This window comes from Leucopleurus acutus (assembly GCF_964270905.1).
Source record: "Leucopleurus acutus genome assembly, chromosome: 9".
In the NCBI taxonomy this organism is placed as follows: domain Eukaryota; kingdom Metazoa; phylum Chordata; class Mammalia; order Artiodactyla; family Delphinidae; genus Leucopleurus; species Leucopleurus acutus.
This window is the reverse complement of record NC_139144.1, coordinates 95,462,603-95,479,310: the sequence shown is the minus strand read 5'-3', so window position 1 is coordinate 95,479,310 and position 16,708 is coordinate 95,462,603. Positions and strand designations below refer to the sequence as shown.

The 16,708-nt window shown below is 41.6% G+C and overlaps 1 protein-coding gene across 2 annotated transcripts in view; it reads left to right on the top strand.

The window, feature by feature from the left end:
• The first annotated feature begins 1,408 nt into the window (after positions 1-1,408).
• Positions 1,409-16,708, top strand: part of MKRN1 (makorin ring finger protein 1) — a 29,008-nt gene continuing 13,708 nt past the window's right edge. For both annotated transcript variants that reach the window (XM_082846990.1, XM_082846989.1), the window contains exons 1-2: positions 1,409-1,719; positions 9,117-9,245. In XM_082846990.1, the coding sequence (XP_082703116.1) occupies positions 1,541-1,719; positions 9,117-9,245 (308 nt within the window). In that variant the 5' untranslated portion in view covers positions 1,409-1,540. The remainder of the gene's footprint in view (positions 1,720-9,116; positions 9,246-16,708) is intronic.

Here is a 16,708-nt window from a genome sequence, read left to right as displayed (position 1 = left end):
ACAACAGATAAACCCTAACAGATAAAGACTACCAGGGACACACCTGTAGTCCAACAAAGATTTATTAACTTGCCCCCGCAGGGGAGGCCACCCAGGAGCGGAATGTGGGCATCTTGGAAAGGGGAATAGGGAGGGGCTTCTCACAGGGTTGAAGCTCTTTTTGGGTAACAACACAGCAGAAGAGGAAACCAGCTCTGGTTTGGGGTGCTGTCGTGAGGTGGGGCAGTTTAGAAACTGGGTGTCTCATAAATCTTCTTTGGGAGGTCAGAGGGAGAAGTGAAGTGGGGCTGGGAAGGTCATTAGCAAAAAGCTGTGATTACTCAAAAGGGGATTGTTAGTCATTTTGCAGTCATGGTGTGGCCTTGGGTGAAACATTGTTTTCTGTTGGCTTTGCCACTGTCCTTGTTTGTGTCTGTTGGGTACATTGTGGTCTGATTATCAGTGGGGTGGATTTTCACTTTCTCAAGGTAGAGAGACTATAGAAAAGCAAATTTAAGGGCTCATGAAAAACTGCTCAGGATTTAATATGCAGCATCTGTGTGGACTATGGGGTTTAATCAGAAAGTAGGATTAAATACTTTTTAATGTTCTTAGTTTTAGAAATAACTCTTAGAAGCTGGGATATTTCAGACAGCTTTTGTTATTCAATATCTATTAAGTTAAAACTGTAGTGTGAAGCACAGTGGACTCTCATTTAATTTTCATAATCGTCTCTGGGGTAGGGAGTTATTTTTAAATTATTATTATTATTTTACAGATGGAAAGCAGGAGACTAAGAGGTAAGTTAACTTACTCAAAAACACATTGCTAGGAATGGGAGAAGCCTGGAGGTAACGGAGACAAGCCGACTGCAGAGCATTTGCTTAGCCACCATACTATTCTCTTGGGTTGAGAGATCCCACCTCTGATGGGAAGAATAAGAGAGAACATTTATTAAGTGTTTAGTCTGCCAGGCACTAAGCTCAGTGATTGCCACACATATATAAACCTCACCACAACCCAATGTGGTGGGGCCTACTCTCACCCCCATTTGAGAGATCAGGAGACTGAGGCTAGAGAGAATGGGTAACCAGCTCAAATTCGTACAGCTAGTAATTGGTAGAGCCAGGGAAGTCTGGATTCAAACCCAGGACCCCAATCCCACTCCGCCTGTCCACTGCATCAGCCTATGCTGGGACGCATTCCTCTCAGCCAGTGCCCTTGAAGTGAGGACTTTGGTTCCCTGGATGTGGAGCCTGGGGGCAGTAGGTGGGGGGGTGGGCCTCACCTGGGGTAGCCCGCCCTCGCCCCGCCCCTCCAAGGCGGGGCTGCCTCGCCCACCAATCAGAGAGCCCTGGGGGCGGGCTGGGGGCGCTCGGGCTCCGGCCCGCAGTGCTAGCGGCGAGATCGCTCTGAGACGCGACGCGGGGCAGAGGGGAACGAGCGGGCGCCTCAGTGTCCTTCTCCACCCCTCGCCTTGCCGCCTTCTCCTCCCCGCAGCCGGACCGGAATTATGTGATCCCGGAAGTTCCGGCGCCATTGCTGTGTGGGATAAACAGTAATGGCGGAGGCTGCAGCTCCCGGAACAACAGCCACAACATCAGGAGCACGAGCGGCAGCGGCGGCAGCGGCCTCCCCCACCCCTACCCCCACAGTCACCTCCCCGTCCCTGGGGGCGGGGGGCGGGGGAGGCGGCAGCGACGGCAGCAGCGGCGGCTGGACTAAACAGGTCACCTGCAGGTGAGACGCAGCGCGGCCGGCGCCGGGCGCGGGGAGGGGACCGAGACCCCGGAGGAAGGGGCGGGCGACTGGCCGGAGGTGGGAGGGGAGCCGGCGTTTCGTAGCCGCCGCCGACGGTGCTGCTGCTGCTGCCGCCGCCGCCGCCGCCGGCGTTCCTGTCCCCGCGGCCGCCGCGGCCTCGCCGCCCGCGCTGCGTCAACCCCCGCCGGCCGCTGAGGCTCGGGCGCGCGCGGCCTCGTTGCGGAGCCGCCGCACCGCCCGCAGTCTCCCCGCACCCGGCGGAGCGCGCAGCGCGCACGGGGAGAGGTAGGATGACTCCTCCCTCCTTATTGTCGCCGGAACCCCCAGCCCCTGCCTCCAGCTCGCCGTTTCGAGAAGGAGGTTGGCGGTGTCTCCTGGAGCCAGCCGCCTCCCCGCGACCCTGCCTGGCCGGGGAGCGCCGCCGCGGGCCCCGGCGAGGGGGCTTGGCTGCCGGGCCCCGCGCCGTGTCATCCGTTTGTAAAGTCTTCTCGGGTCTCTCGGCCCCCGCCCCACCTGGAGCAGGAGCTTTGGTTATTTTTTCTTTGTATGTTTATCGAGGTTGGCGGTTCTGAGCTTTGTCTTAGAACCGAGTGCCGGGCCGGGATCGTCTCCTCCGCCTTAAATTTGACGAGCTGCCGTTCCCGTGCCCCGGCTAAAGGTATCTCTTGGAAATCCACGCATCTTACTTAAGGGAGTCGAGGAGCTCGTCGCTCCCAAAGGAGAGAGATTTTGTTTTGGTTTGGGATGTCGGATGAAAATATTTGGAAAAAAAATAAGTGATTAGTGGAGGACGGTTATACTGACGTGTGCACGCCTGTAAAAAATTCTCGAGCTGTACGTTTAAGATTAGGGCATTTAATTGGATGTTGTACTTGGATTTTTAAAAAGTGATCAGTAAGCGCCTAGAAGCTTTTTTTCAATCGGTTGAAAAAATCAGTTGAAACGCCGGTTTTCACTTAGGTGGGGTAATTTAATTTATATGTAAATGTTTGAAAATATTCTTAATATACAAAACTCACTTCCCTGGTATTAACAGCGAGAGTGAAGCGTTCTCAGTGCTTAACATGATACATTTAAGGCATGAATGATAAGTTTAATTAAGTTTATTTTCAATAACGGGATGTAGAAAGCATAAAAGCCGTTTTAGGTAGCTTCTTTTATCAGTGATCTGTAGATCCTTAGAATACTTGAGCAGTGTCCCAAAGAATGAGAATTTTAAAATTCCTATTAATGGAACCAATTATTTGAGTCTGTTACTTCTCTTTTATCTACAGTGTTACAGTTGATATGTATCTGCTAGTTGACTCTTTTAAAAATAAAGGGACTAGGGGTTTCCCTGGTGGCGCAGTGGTTGGGAGTCTGCCTGCCGATGCAGGGGACACGGGTTCGTGCCCCGGTCCGGGAAGATCCCACATGCCGCGGAGCGGCTAGGCCCGTGAGCCATGGCTGCTGAGCCTGCGCGTCGGGAGCCTGTGCTCTGCAACGGGAGAGGCCACAGCAGTGAGAGGCCAGCGTACCGCAAAAAAATAAATAAATAAAAATAAAAAATATAAAAATAAAGGGAGTAGTGTAACCTTTTACATTCCTGAATTTTCTAGCCATTCATCCTGCAGTTCCAATCTATCTATACACAGACTAATCTTCCTTTAATATGTGGGTTCTTTAAGAACTCTATTCAGTGCCTTGATTTTACACAGACTGTGACCTCAATATAGTTTAGCCTTGAATACCCATCACTAACTTGACATTACTATATATTACTTGTCTCATTATTATCCTGTTGCGTCTGTATATGAGCTCAACTCATTTCTGCCCAGAATGCGTTATCACTTCTACACTTTACTTTCCCCTCTGTTAGGCACTTTTCCCTGATCTACTTCTCCTTTTCTACTTCCTCACCAGTGTCACCAGAATTCAGAACAGCTCACCAGACTAATCATTCCCTTTTGTCTACCTTTAGGATCTTTGAGTTTCTGAAAGATCCCAGATCGATCCTGGACCAGTGGGAGTTCCTTGCCCATGAACCAATAGATTTATATATTTAAGAAATTTACGTAGCTGAGTAATATTTCTAAGAAGCATTATGTATCAGATACAGGCTTAGATATGCTATTGTTTTGTTTTTCATATAAAGCTGTCTATAGCTTTTGCTTGAGACAGTTATCCAAAAAAGCACAGGCTAGTTGATAAGTCTTGGGTTTTAATATTTGATATTGTTTTCAGTTGTTCTAAGTAGTAACACGATCTCCTGTTAAAAAATCTTTCTTCCTTTTGAATAGGGGAATACCAAATATGATATCTTCATTTATTTATTGTAAGCTTTGAGCTTTCTGAGAGCAGGGGCCCTGTTTTGTTTATCATTGTATCTGTAGGGCTTTACTTAGTGCCTGGTATACTCAGTAAATGCTTAAATTGATCTTGATAAATCCACACCTAAAATTACCCACTTTGATACGTGCTTGTAAGATTCCTCTGCTTTCGTTAAGAAGTGGATGACCCTTGTAAATCAGCAAAGACAAAGGACTTTATAGAACATGTGTATATCTTTCTGGGACTACCTCATTCAGTTATTCAGTAAATAAGCATTAGTGCTTACAACGTGAGACATGGAGCTAGATGTTGAAGGAAATGCAGAAGTGCACTGTATTATAAATATTTTCATTTGTTTGATAGCAAAATCTCCTTTGAAGAGAATTCAAGATAGTGTTCTAGTTTGTGCCTCTTCCCCCCTTTATATCTAGGAATTTGACTAAGGCTGTTTTCTTCACCAAGGGTATAATCCTCTTAGCTGTTTGGATGTTATAAATTTGTTTCTGGTTGCTCAGAATCATCTGTATTTTCTTGTTGGTTAGTATTGTCTAAATATTTCTCTTGAAATTCTGTCATTGTGTTTATCTTCGCGGCCTTTAAGGAAAACCTAGGTATACTTTTCCCAAGGAACTGTGTTATGCTGCCCCCACCAGGCCATTTTGATATCTTTTATTAGAATTTAGTGCTGGGAACTAGAAATGCTATTGCTTCTTCTAGTTTTCTTGAGTGTTGGGGGTTAAAACAACAAAGTTGTAACTTGCAAGTTGTAATTTTGAACTTAGACAATGTTTTATCAGAGTGCTTCACAATGGTAGACGAGTGTATTGAAATAATACACAAAAACCAAGTGTTTTTTCATTTTGATTTTTCAGAAACTTTAAGTGTAGTGTAAAAATGAAGGGAATTTTTCCGGAAAGTCTTTATCCAAGTGCTGTGATATCCACAGTAAAATTTATTGCTTTCAGACTTTAGTGTTTTTTGAAGGGATGGCATTGAAAAAGTTATTCAGCCCAGGGAAAGAGAAATTAATTTGCTACTGGCACTGTGATTCCCCATGACACCTAGTGTCTTCTACAGTTTTTACTGAACACATATCTAAGTATTACGTGTACAGGTACTATAGAAGATAAAAAGCAGAATAAACTATAGTTCTTAAACACCAGGAATTTACAATCTAGTTTGAGAAATAGGGTACATGTACTTATCAAGAATTAAGTAACAGAGTAAACAGTGTCACAGCAGATTAAGTGATTAAGTGCCAAATTAATTAATATTCTGTAAATCCCCAGACAGGTTGTTATGACGCCTAGAAGTACTTTGAGGGTATTGGGTGGTTCTCTTACACCTTCACAAGCTACTGTTGGGGTTTCTTATATATATCTTGGTAACCATGCTTACGTTTCCAAGAGGTACAACAGTCGGGGATTCTAGTCAGTTGTATTTGTCTTTATTACTGGACAATGTCTGATTGGAGTCACAGAATCTTCAAGGTGGAAGGAACCATAGAAATCATATGGCCCAGCCTTTAACTGAAGGCAAGCTCAGCCTGGACACTGGCATTAAGGTGAATTTGGATGATGACTTTTTGGTGGTGGCATTTAAAAAAGAAAATGGGGAGAAATTCTTGGGAGAGTTGCCTTTCTTCCTCTTTAGGTTATAACTTACACTATCATGTCATAATCTCTTAGACATGAATTGGCAAGAAGGGATTTCACTGTGAGGACTGTTTATAATTATACCAACAGTGTTAATATCACTGAGAGACAAAAGGCAAGTAAAACAAACCAGAAACCCAGACCATATGTACCAAACAACCATGTAAAATAATGCTTAGTATTTGGCAGTAACTAATTAGGGCTTGTATTCTAGTGTTTCTGTTGATTCTGAGGTATCAGGTGATTTGTGTCTGCTTGAATTCCTTTGGTGATGCTAGTTCTGGACCTCAGGAGCTTATTTCATTGCTGGATAGTTCTAGTTCTCAGTCCTTACGCTGAGCCAGGTTTATGATGTAGCTTCCCACATGTATTGACTTTGCCAGGAATAGTGCTGCAAAAGGCTATTCCTTTGTCTTCTGGCCAACTACTCCAGTTATTTAAAATCTTCTTATGACATGACATCTAGGTCTCTTGCTTTTCTTGTCCGATTCGTTAGTGTGTACCTCTTACAGTGTGTGGTCGGAAACAAATGTAGTCAAGGCAGAGAAGAGATGTGGAAGGGGAGATGGGGAAATGAACTCGAGTGCCAGCAAAGACACTATGCAGCTGCTACTGCACACATGGAGGGGTTTTTTTGTTTTTTTTTAAGTTCTTAAAAACTGAAAGAGTGGTGAAACTAAGACAAAATAGCTTTACTGAGGGTCACAAAGCTGGAATTTAAACAGCCTTCCCAGTTCTTAAACTGTGTGCTTTTTATTACTACCTGGATCCAAACAGTTGACTGCTGCTGCAGCCCGATTGTATTAACTGTTCTGGTGGCTGCATCCACTGCTGGCTCTTGAAACTTGGAATCAACTGAAGTCCCTAGACGTAAATGTAATCAGCTGGCCCAGACACGTCACCTGGAAGAAGGCAGTTTAATGTAGTGTTTTAAAATTTAAATTTAATTCTGACATGTCCTTGTTTCAGATCTTTCAGTGGTTTCTTACTGCTTTAAGATAACTTGACTTAAAAGGCCCTGCAGAATCTGTTTCCCTAGCCTTCCAGCCTGTCCTCCCCTCTGTTCTCTCCATTCTTGGTCATTGCTGTATTATGCTCTTGGTCAAAAGGTGCCAACAGGCCATGCTACACTGTCTTGGGCCAGTGACTCTGAGTTTTACTCTTTCATTTTGGATTCTTGAGAACAGTTTTTACTATCATGGATGTCAGAAAGTAATAGTGGTGTGAGGTGTTGCACAAGTGTTGATTGAGGAAGAGCATCCTGCTGGACATTGAAATGCAGGTGTCAGGGAGCTGAACTCCTTGGAGCAACAGCTCTGCAATCTCCAGGGGCAGGTATTTTATCAAGCCTTAAAACTATCAGTATGTGCACCTCTGACTTCAGACTGACCCCAAAGAATATTGAAGGTATAGACAGCTTTGTCTTGTGTTGAGAATTGTGAAAGTTCCCACTGGGGATGGGACAGTAAGCAGCTGTATTCAGTGAGACTGTTTGAAATGAATAAGCAGTTACCAACTGTGGATACTTTTTTGTGTGTGTGTGGATACTTCTATAGATACTTTGAAGCATGATTATACTAGTGGTGATTACAATGAAATTATTGACTTGTTGGGTTGTTGGGTTTTTTTAAGTGTTAATCTGTTCATTTATACAGTCAAAAAGTACCTATTGGCGCAAGTGGTTTAACTCAAATTTGTGTTATGTGGTGCTCAGACAGCTTCAAAGCTTGCAGAAAGTTGCCCTGTAGTTGAGCAAAAGTTCAGACCTAGTTAGATTAAGTTAAACCTGATAATAGTTGAAATTAGGTTAATTATAGTTAGAATTTGACTTCCTACTACTATATTCTTAAGTTTTGTTACGGACTGAAACCCTAGGGTAGTTCAGGATCTTCTTGATAATTATAGCTGTTCCACCAAGATGTTAACATTTTTCTTTCTGTGTCACATAGAAGGTATACATGCCAGTCATTTTTTAAAATTAATTAATTAATTTATTTTTGGCTGCGTTTGGTCCTCGTTGCTGCTCGCGGGCTCTCAGGCCACTCCCTGTTGGCGGTGAGCTGGCCTCTCATTGCCGTGGCTTCTCTTGTTGTGGAGCACGGGCACCAGGAGCGTGGGCTTCAGTAGTTGTGGCACGCAGGCTCAGTAGTTGTGGCTCTCAGGGCTCCAGGTCAGGCTCAGCAGTTGTGGCGCACAGGCCTAGTTGCTCTGTGGCATGTGGGATCCTCCGGGACCAGGGCTCGAACTTGTGTCCCCCACATTGGCAGGCGGATTCCCAACCACTGCGCCACCAGGGAAGCCCCATGCCAGTAATTTGAATAGAACCTTTCACATTTCAATTTGGGGCAGGCTTCTTCAAGGCTCCTTTAGGTAAATATGAGTCTCTTTTCTATATATAACCTTCAATCCAGTGGACAAGTGGAGTGCACTTAATGCTATTTTACCTTCCTTCTCTAGATAATTGACACACCCAGGAGGTAGGCACTTTTTCCTTACTCTGGATCAGCTGTACATAGATGCATATTTGGGGCAGTTAATGGTCTGCAAACATGAAATTTTCATAACTCTACTCAAGAGAAAGAGACCAGTCAGTGATGGGAAGGAGGACGCAAGGGGTGGTGATAGTTCTACCCACTTTACAAGATCAGGATTATCTACAAAAAATAAAGCCCCTTATCACTTCCCTGATCCACCTAGTTACTTACAGATTGCTGCTTGGCCCCCCGCCCCATTTCCAGTTTAGTTGGTCTGAGGTGAGGTCTCAGAAGTTGCACTTGTAGCACATTCCCAGGTCCTCTTAGAAACTGAGTCATTCTCTGATACTTGGTTTTTGGAAACTGCTAGTTAGGTACACATGTTCTCCTTCAGAATAAGAGTCTGCTAAATGAAGGACAGAAAGTGATTTCCCTTTGCCTCTACCTTTGCAACAAATTTTACTTGTATTTTCACATGTGGCTTTTAAAGAATTAAAATGGTTTCTCAAAGAATTGAAACATATACAGTAGTCTGACCCGTTCAGGTTTACGTTGTTTCTTGCTTATCTTTGATTTTTTTGCAGATAGAGCTGCCATTATGGCTGAAGTTAGTGGAAAACAAGAAGCTACCTCTGTAGGACTGTAAAATGAGAGCAGTAGTCAGACTTAACCCGTAGAGACAAGATTAATGATGACCTCAAAGTTTAAATTGGTGTCTGTATCTATAGGCAACCTTCCTGTAGTACCATCATGGATAATTTTATGGTCATACAGTCTAGTTCTACTTTCTTTGTGTTCATTTCTCGTGTTTGTGTAGATAGACTATAACAGTAGAATAAAGTACTAGTATATAGTGCTCCTGTGTTATTAGAATATATTGGTCATGAATTCTTTGAGTACTGACTTATAAACCAACTTGTGGTTCTTTGTCTCACAGGTATTTCATGCATGGGGTTTGTAAGGAAGGAGATAACTGTCGATACTCACATGACCTCTCTGACAGTCCATATGGTGTAGTGTGCAAGTATTTTCAGCGAGGGTACTGTATTTACGGAGACCGCTGCAGGTAAGAATTTGTTTCCAATTCAGTTTTGTTCAGGGGTGGATGGAGAGGTTGGCAGAAAAAAATGAGAGGAAAATACATAATTCCAACAACTTTGTAAATAATAGATTTAAAATAGTCCTTTTTTTTTTTTGCCATGCCTCGCAGCTTGCAGGATCTTAGTTCCCCAACTGGCGATTGAACCCGGGTCATGGCAGTGAACGCACCAAGTCCTAACCACTGGATGGCCAGCAAATTCCCTAAAATAGTACTTTAAAAGGTGCTCATTAGAAATGTTAGCACACTGACATCTCTCTTGGAGGGAACGTATTATATTTAAAAAATGAGTTTATAATACAGTCCTAAATTTAAATAGTGCCTGAGGAGCAACTTCGGCAAACCTAGGAATAGGGTGTGGTGAAGGCATGTTTGTTAATGGCATCTCCTCTTAAAGACCAAGAATAAGGTTCATATTTGACCAGTTGGGACTAGTTTCAGTTCTCTGTTAGTATGAATTATGGAGAGAAAATGAGATCATAGGCATTTGGAACAGTGTATTAGGTTACTAGTTAAGAGGGCTTCTCATTCCAACTAAACTTTCATAAACCACTTGAGCTCGCAAGACTAAATTTTAAGCCAAGATTTACAGAAAATGCTTCAGAACAGTCTCTAGTATCTATCTCAGAACGTGGAAAATCAAGAGGGATTAGCTATTAAGTAATCTCTATAATCATTCATTGAATTGGTATCATAATCCTGTTAAATTGCAATTCAGCAGTAGTGGGTTCTGTGGGTTCTGCTAGCAATCGGGTAGAGCTTTTCTTCTCTTTTTCTTTTTGGCCGTACTGCGCGGCACGTGGGATCTTAGTTCCCTGACCAGGGAACAAACTCGTACCCCCTGCAGTGGAAGTGCTGAGACCTAACCCTGGACCACCAGGGAAGTCCCAGTTAGAGCTTTTCTTTATCTTCTCAGTTTAGAAAATATCTAAGTGTATTAGTTATCTATTGATGTTAAACAAGTTACCCTGAAATTCAGCAGCTTGAAAATGGTAAACATGTATTATCTCATAGTTTCTGGAGTCTGGAATCTTGGCGTGGCTTAGCTGAGTGGGTGGTTCTAGCTTGGAGACTCTCAGGAGATTGCAGCCAAGATTTCAGCCAGGGCTGCCATCATCTGAAGTCTCAATGGGGGCCGGAAGACCACTTGGAAGGTGGCTCACTCACACATCTGTTGGTGGGAGGCCTTAGTTCCTCGCCTCGTGGACATTTCCCTAGGGCTGCTTTAGTGTGCTCACACTAACTTGTCCCCAGAGTAAGTGATTCAAGAGAGACAGCAAGGACGAAGCCACAATACCTTTTTATGATCTAGTCTCAGAAGTCACACACTGTCACTTCCACTATATTCTGTTTATTACAAGCGAGTCACTAAGTCCAGCCCACTTTCAAGGGGAAAGAAATTGGCCTCCACCTGTTGAAGGGGGGAGGACTGTTAAAGAATTTTGGGCATATTTTATTTTATATTTTTTAAGGTTTTTAAAAAAATTTATTTAAAAATTTCTTTTTGGCTGTGTTGGGTCTTCGTTGCTGTGCGGGCTTTCTCTAGTTGCAGTGAGCGGGGGCTGCTCTTTATTGCGGTGTGCTGGCTTCTCATTATGGTGGCTTCTCTTGTTGTGGAGCACGGGCTCTAGGCACGTGGGCTTCAGTAGTTGTGGCATGACGGCTCAGTAGTTATGACTTGTGGGCTCTAGAGCGCAGGCTCAGTAGTTGTGACACACAGGCTTAGTTGTTCCGCAGCATGTGAGATCTTCCCGGACCAGGGCTCTAACCCGTGTCCCCTGCATTGGCAGGCGTATTCTTAACCACTGTGCCACCAGGGAAGTCCCAGGCATATTTTAAATGATCACACTAGGTAAGATATTTTGACAGTGTCATAGCCAATTTTAGCATCCTATTATCAGAAAAGAATTGTGTCAGCTATTGGGTTCAAATGCTTAGAGTTCAAAAGACTAAGAAATTATTGACGGGTGGGATATTGATGTTAGGCTATCTCACATCTGTTTTACTTAGGAAATCTAGTAAGGGTAGAGAAGAAATACAAGATTCTTTCCATGTGACTGTAGGAAGGATCCCAGAAATGGAACCCCTGGTATCTGGGTTTAGTGGTCATTTTGCTCTCTGCTGATTTTTTTCATTGCAATATTGCTAGAAGGAAAAAACTGATACGACACTCCTCAAAAAAAAACCCAAAACTAAAAAACCCAGATATGTCTTTGTAGTCAGTTACAATATTAAAAAGGGCAATAGGTGTTAGAAATCCATCCTACTGTGAATGAGCGATTCTTTGTAGTAGGATGGTCTCTGCAAGATTTTTTTAAAAAAAAATCTTTATTGGAGTATAATTGCTTCACAACACTGTGTTAGTTTCTGTTGCATAACAAAGAGAATCAGCCATATGTATACACATGTCCCCATATCCCCTCCCTCTTAGCCTCCCTCCCATCCTCCCTATCCCACCCCTCTAGGTTATCGCAAAGCACCAAGCAGATCTCGCTGTGCTATGCTGCTGCTTCCCACCAGCCAACTATTTTACATTTGGTGGTGTATATATGTCCATGCTACTCTCACTTTGCTCCAACTTTGCCCTCCCACCCTATCCATGTCCTCAAGTCCATTTTCTATGTCTACCTCTTTATTTCTGTCCTGCAACTAGGTTCATTAGTACCTTTTTTTTTTGATTCCATATATATGCGTTAGCATACGGTATTTGTTTTTCTCTTTCTGACTTAACTTCACTCTGTATGACACACTCTAGGTCCGTCCACCTCACTACAAATAACTCAATTTTTTTTTATGGCTGAGTAATATTCCACTGTATATATGTGCCACATCTTCTTTATCCATTCATCTGTTGGTGGACAGTTAGGTTGGTTCCATGTCCTGGCTATTGTAAATAGTGCTGCAATGAACATTGTGGTGCATGTCTCTTTGAATTTTGGTTTTTTCAGGGTATATGCCCCGTAGTGGGATTGCTGGGTCATATGGTAGTTCCAGTTTTAGTTTTTTAAGGAACCTCCATACTGTTCTCCTTGGTGGTTGTATCAATTCACATTCCCACCAATAGTGCAGGAGGGTTCCCTTTTCACCACACCCTTTCCAGCATTTATTGTTTCTAGAGTTTTTTTTTTTTTTTTCCTAGATTTTTTGATGATGGCCATTCTGACTGGTGTGAGGTGATACCTCATTGTAGTTTTGATTTGCATTTCTCTAATAATTAGTGATGTTGAGCACCTTTTCATATGTCTCTTGGCCATCTGTACATCTTCCTTGGTGAAATGTCTATTTAGGTCTTCCGCCCATTTTTAAAGTGGATTGTTTGTTTTTTGATATTGAGCTGTTTGTATATTTTGGAGATTAATCCTTTGTCTGTTGTTTCATTTGCAAATATTTTCTCCCATTCTGAGTGTTGTCTTCTTTTTGTCTTGTTTATGGTTTCCTTTGCTGTGCAAAGCTTTTAAGTTTAATTAAGACCCATTTGTTTATTTTTGGTTTTATTTCCCGAACTCTAGGAGGTGGGTCAAAAAAGATCTTGCTGTGGTTTATGTCGAAGAGTGTTTTTCCTATGTTTTCCTCTAAGAGTTTTATAGTGTCTGGTCTTATATTAAGTCTTTAATGCATTTGTAGTTTATTTTTGTGTATGGTGTTAGGTAGTGTTCTAATTTCGTTCTTTCACATGTAGCTGTCCAGTTTTCCCAGCACCACTTATTGAAGAGGCCGTCTTTTCTCCATTCTATGTTCTTGCCTCCTTTATTGTAAATTAGGTGCCCATGTGTGTGTGGGTTTATCTCTGGGCATTGTATCTTGTACCATTGATCTATATTTCTGTTTTTGTGCCAGTACCATACTGTCTTGATTACTGTAGCTTTGTGGTATAGTTTGAAGTCAGGGAGCCTTATTCCTCCAGCTCCATTTTTCTTTCTCAAGATTGCTTTGGCTAGTATAGTCATTTTCCATATGTGTTTGTGTTTCCATATGAATTGTAAAATTTTTTGTTCTAATTCTGTGAAGAATGCCATTGGTAGTTTGATAGGGATTGCATTGAATCTGTAGATTGCTTTGGCTAGTATAGTCATTTTCACAATATTGATTCTTCCAATGCAAGAACATGGTATATTTCTCCATCTCTTTCTGTCATCTTTGATTTCTTTCATCAGTATTTTATAGTTTTCTGAGTACAGGTCTTTCACCTCCTTAGGCAGGTTTATTCCTAGGTATTTTATTCTTTTTGTTGCAGTGGTAAATGGGAGTGTTTCCTTAATTTCTCTTTCTGATTTTTCATTGTTGGTGTATAGGAATGCCAGAGATTTCTGTGTGTTAATTTTGTATCCTGCAACCTTACCAAATTCATTGATTAGTTCTAGTAGTTTTCTGGTGGCATCTTTAGGATTCTCTACGTATAGTATCATGTCATCAGCAAACAGTGACAGTTTTTATTTCTTTTCCAATTTGTATTCCTTTTATTTCTTTTACTTCGATTGCTATGGCTAGGACTTCCAAAACTATGTTGAATAAGAATGGCAAGAGTGGACATCCTTGTCTTGTTCCTGATCTTAGTGGAAATGCTTTCAGTTTTTCACCATTGAGTGCGATGCTTGCTGTGGGTTTGTCATATGTGTCTTTTATTATGTTGAGGTAGGTTCCCTCTTTGCCCATTTTCTGGAGAGTTTTTATCATAAATGGTGTTGAATTTTGTCAAAAGCTTTTTCTGCATCTATTGAGATGATTATATGGTTTTTATTCCTTAATTTGTTAATGTGGTGTATCACATTGATTGATTTGCGTATATTGAAGAATCCTTGCATCCCTGGGATAAATCCCACTTGTTCATAGTGTATGATCCTTTTAATGTGTTGTTGGATTCTGTTTTCTAGTATTTTCTTCAGGATTTTTGCATCTGTGTTCATCAGTGATATTGGTCTATAATTTTCTTTTTTTGTGATATCTTTTTCTGGTTTTGGTATCAGGATGATGGTGGCTTCCTAGAAGGAATTTGGGAGTGTTTCTCCCTCTGCAGTTTTTTTGGAAGAGTTTGAGAAGGATCTTTACATGTTTGATAGAATTCGCCTGTGAGGCCGTCTGGTCTTGGACTTTTGTTTGTTAGAAGATTTTAAGTTACAGTTTCAATTTCATTACTTGTGATAGATCTGTTTATCTTTTCTAATTTTTCCTGGGTCAGTCTTGGAAAATTGTACTTTTCCAAGAATTTGTCCATTTCTTCGTGGTTGTCCTTTTTATTGGCATGTAGTTGTTTGTAGTATTCTCTTATAATCCTTTGTATTTCTGCGGTGTCAGTTGTGATTTCTCCTTTTTCATTTCTAATTTTATTGATTTGCGTCCTCTCCCTTTTCTTCTTGATGAGTCTGGCTAAGGTTTTTCAATTTTATCTTCTCAAAGAACCAACTCTTAGTTTTATTGATCTTTACTACTGTTTTCTTCATTTCTATTTCATTTATTTCTGCTCTGATCTTTATGATTTCTTTCCTTCTACTGACTTTGGGTTTTCTTTGTTCTTCTTTGTCTAGGGTTAGATTGTTTATTTGAGATTTTTCTTGTTTTTTGAGGTGAGATTGAATTGCTATAAATTTCCCTCTTAGAACTGCTTTTGCTGTGTCCCATAGGTTTTGGGTCGTGGTGTTTTCGTTGTTATTTGTTTCTATGTATTTTTTAATTTCTTTGATTTCTTCAGTGATCTCTTGGTTATTTAGTAGCGCACTGTTTAGCCTCCATGTTTTTTTGGTTTTTTTTTTCGTGGTACGCGGGCCTCTCACTGTTGTGGCCTCTCCCATTGTGGAGCACAGGCTCCGTACGCGCAGGCCCAGCGGCCATGGCTCACGGGCCCAGCCGCTTCACGGCATGTGGGATCTTCCTGGATTGAGGCACGAACCTGTGTCCCCTGCATTGGCAGGTGGACTCTCAACCACTGCGCCACCAGGGAAGCCCGCCTCCATGTATTTTTGTTTTTTACAGTTTTTTTCTTGTAATTGATTTCCAGTCTCATAGCGTTGTGGTCAGAAAAGATGCTTGATATGATTTCAGTTTTCTTAAATTTTCCAAGGCTTGATTTGTGACCCAAGATGTGATCTATCCTGGAGAATGTTCCATGTGCACTTGAGAAGAAAGTATATTCTGCCACTTTTGGGTGGATAAATATCAATTAGATCTGCCTGGTCTGGTGTGTCATTTAAAGCTTGTGTTTCCTTATTTATTTTCTGTTTGGATAATCTGTCCATTGGTGTAAGTGGGGTGCTAAAGTCCCCTACTATTACTGTGTTACTTTCGATTTCTTTCATGGTTGTTAGCATTTGCCTTATGTATTGAGGTGCTCCTATGTTGGGTGCATAAACATTTATAATTGTTACATCTTCTTGGATTGATCCTTTGATCATTATGTGGTGTCCCTCCTTATCTCTTGTGACAGTCTTTATTTTAAAGTCTATTTTATCTAATACAAGTATTGCTATTCCAGCTTTCTTTTGATTTCCATTTGCATGGAATATCTTTTTCCATCCCTTCACTTTCAGTCTGTACGTGTCCCTAGGTCTGAAGTGGGTCTCTTGTAGACAGCATATATATGGGTCTTGTTTTTGTATCCATTCAGCCAGTCTATGTTTTTTGGTTGGGGCATTTAATCCATTCACATTCAAGGATATTATCGATATGTATGTTCCTATTACCATTTTCTTAATCATTTTGGGTTTGTTTTTGTGGGTCTTTTTCTTCTCTTGTGTTTCCTGCTTAGAGAAGTTTCTTTAGCATTTGTTGTAAAGCTGGTTTGGTGGTGCTGAATTCTTTTAGCTTTTGCTTTTCTGAAAAGCTTTTGACTTCTCCATCAAATCTGAATGAGATCCTTGCTGGTTAGAGTTATCTTGGTTGTAGGTTTTTCTCTTTCATCACTTTAAGTATATCCTGCCTCTCCCTTTTGGCCTGAAGAGTTCCTGCTGAAAAATCAGCTGATAACCTTATGGGGATTCCTTTGTATGTTATTTTTTGTTTTCCCTTGCTGCTTTTAATATTTTTTCTTTGAATTTAATTTTTGTTAGTTTGATTAATATGTGTCTTGGTGTGTTCTTCCTAGGATTTGTCCTGTATGGGACTCTCTGTGCTTCCTGGACTTGGGTGACTATTTCCTTTCCCATGTTAGGGAAGTTTTCAACTATAGTCTCTTCAAATATTTTCTCAGACCCGTTCTCTTTCTCTTCTTCTTTTGGGACTCCTATAATTCGAATGTTGGTTCTTTTAGTGTTGTCCCAGAGGTCTCTGAGATTGTCTTCAATTCTTTTCATTCTTTTTTCTTTATTCTGCTCCTCGGAAGTTATTTCTACCATTTTGTCTTCCAGCTCACTTATTCGTTCTTCTGCCTCAGTTATCTGTTACTGATTCCTTTTAGTGTATTTTTCATTTCATTTATTGTGTTGTTCATCTCTGTTTGT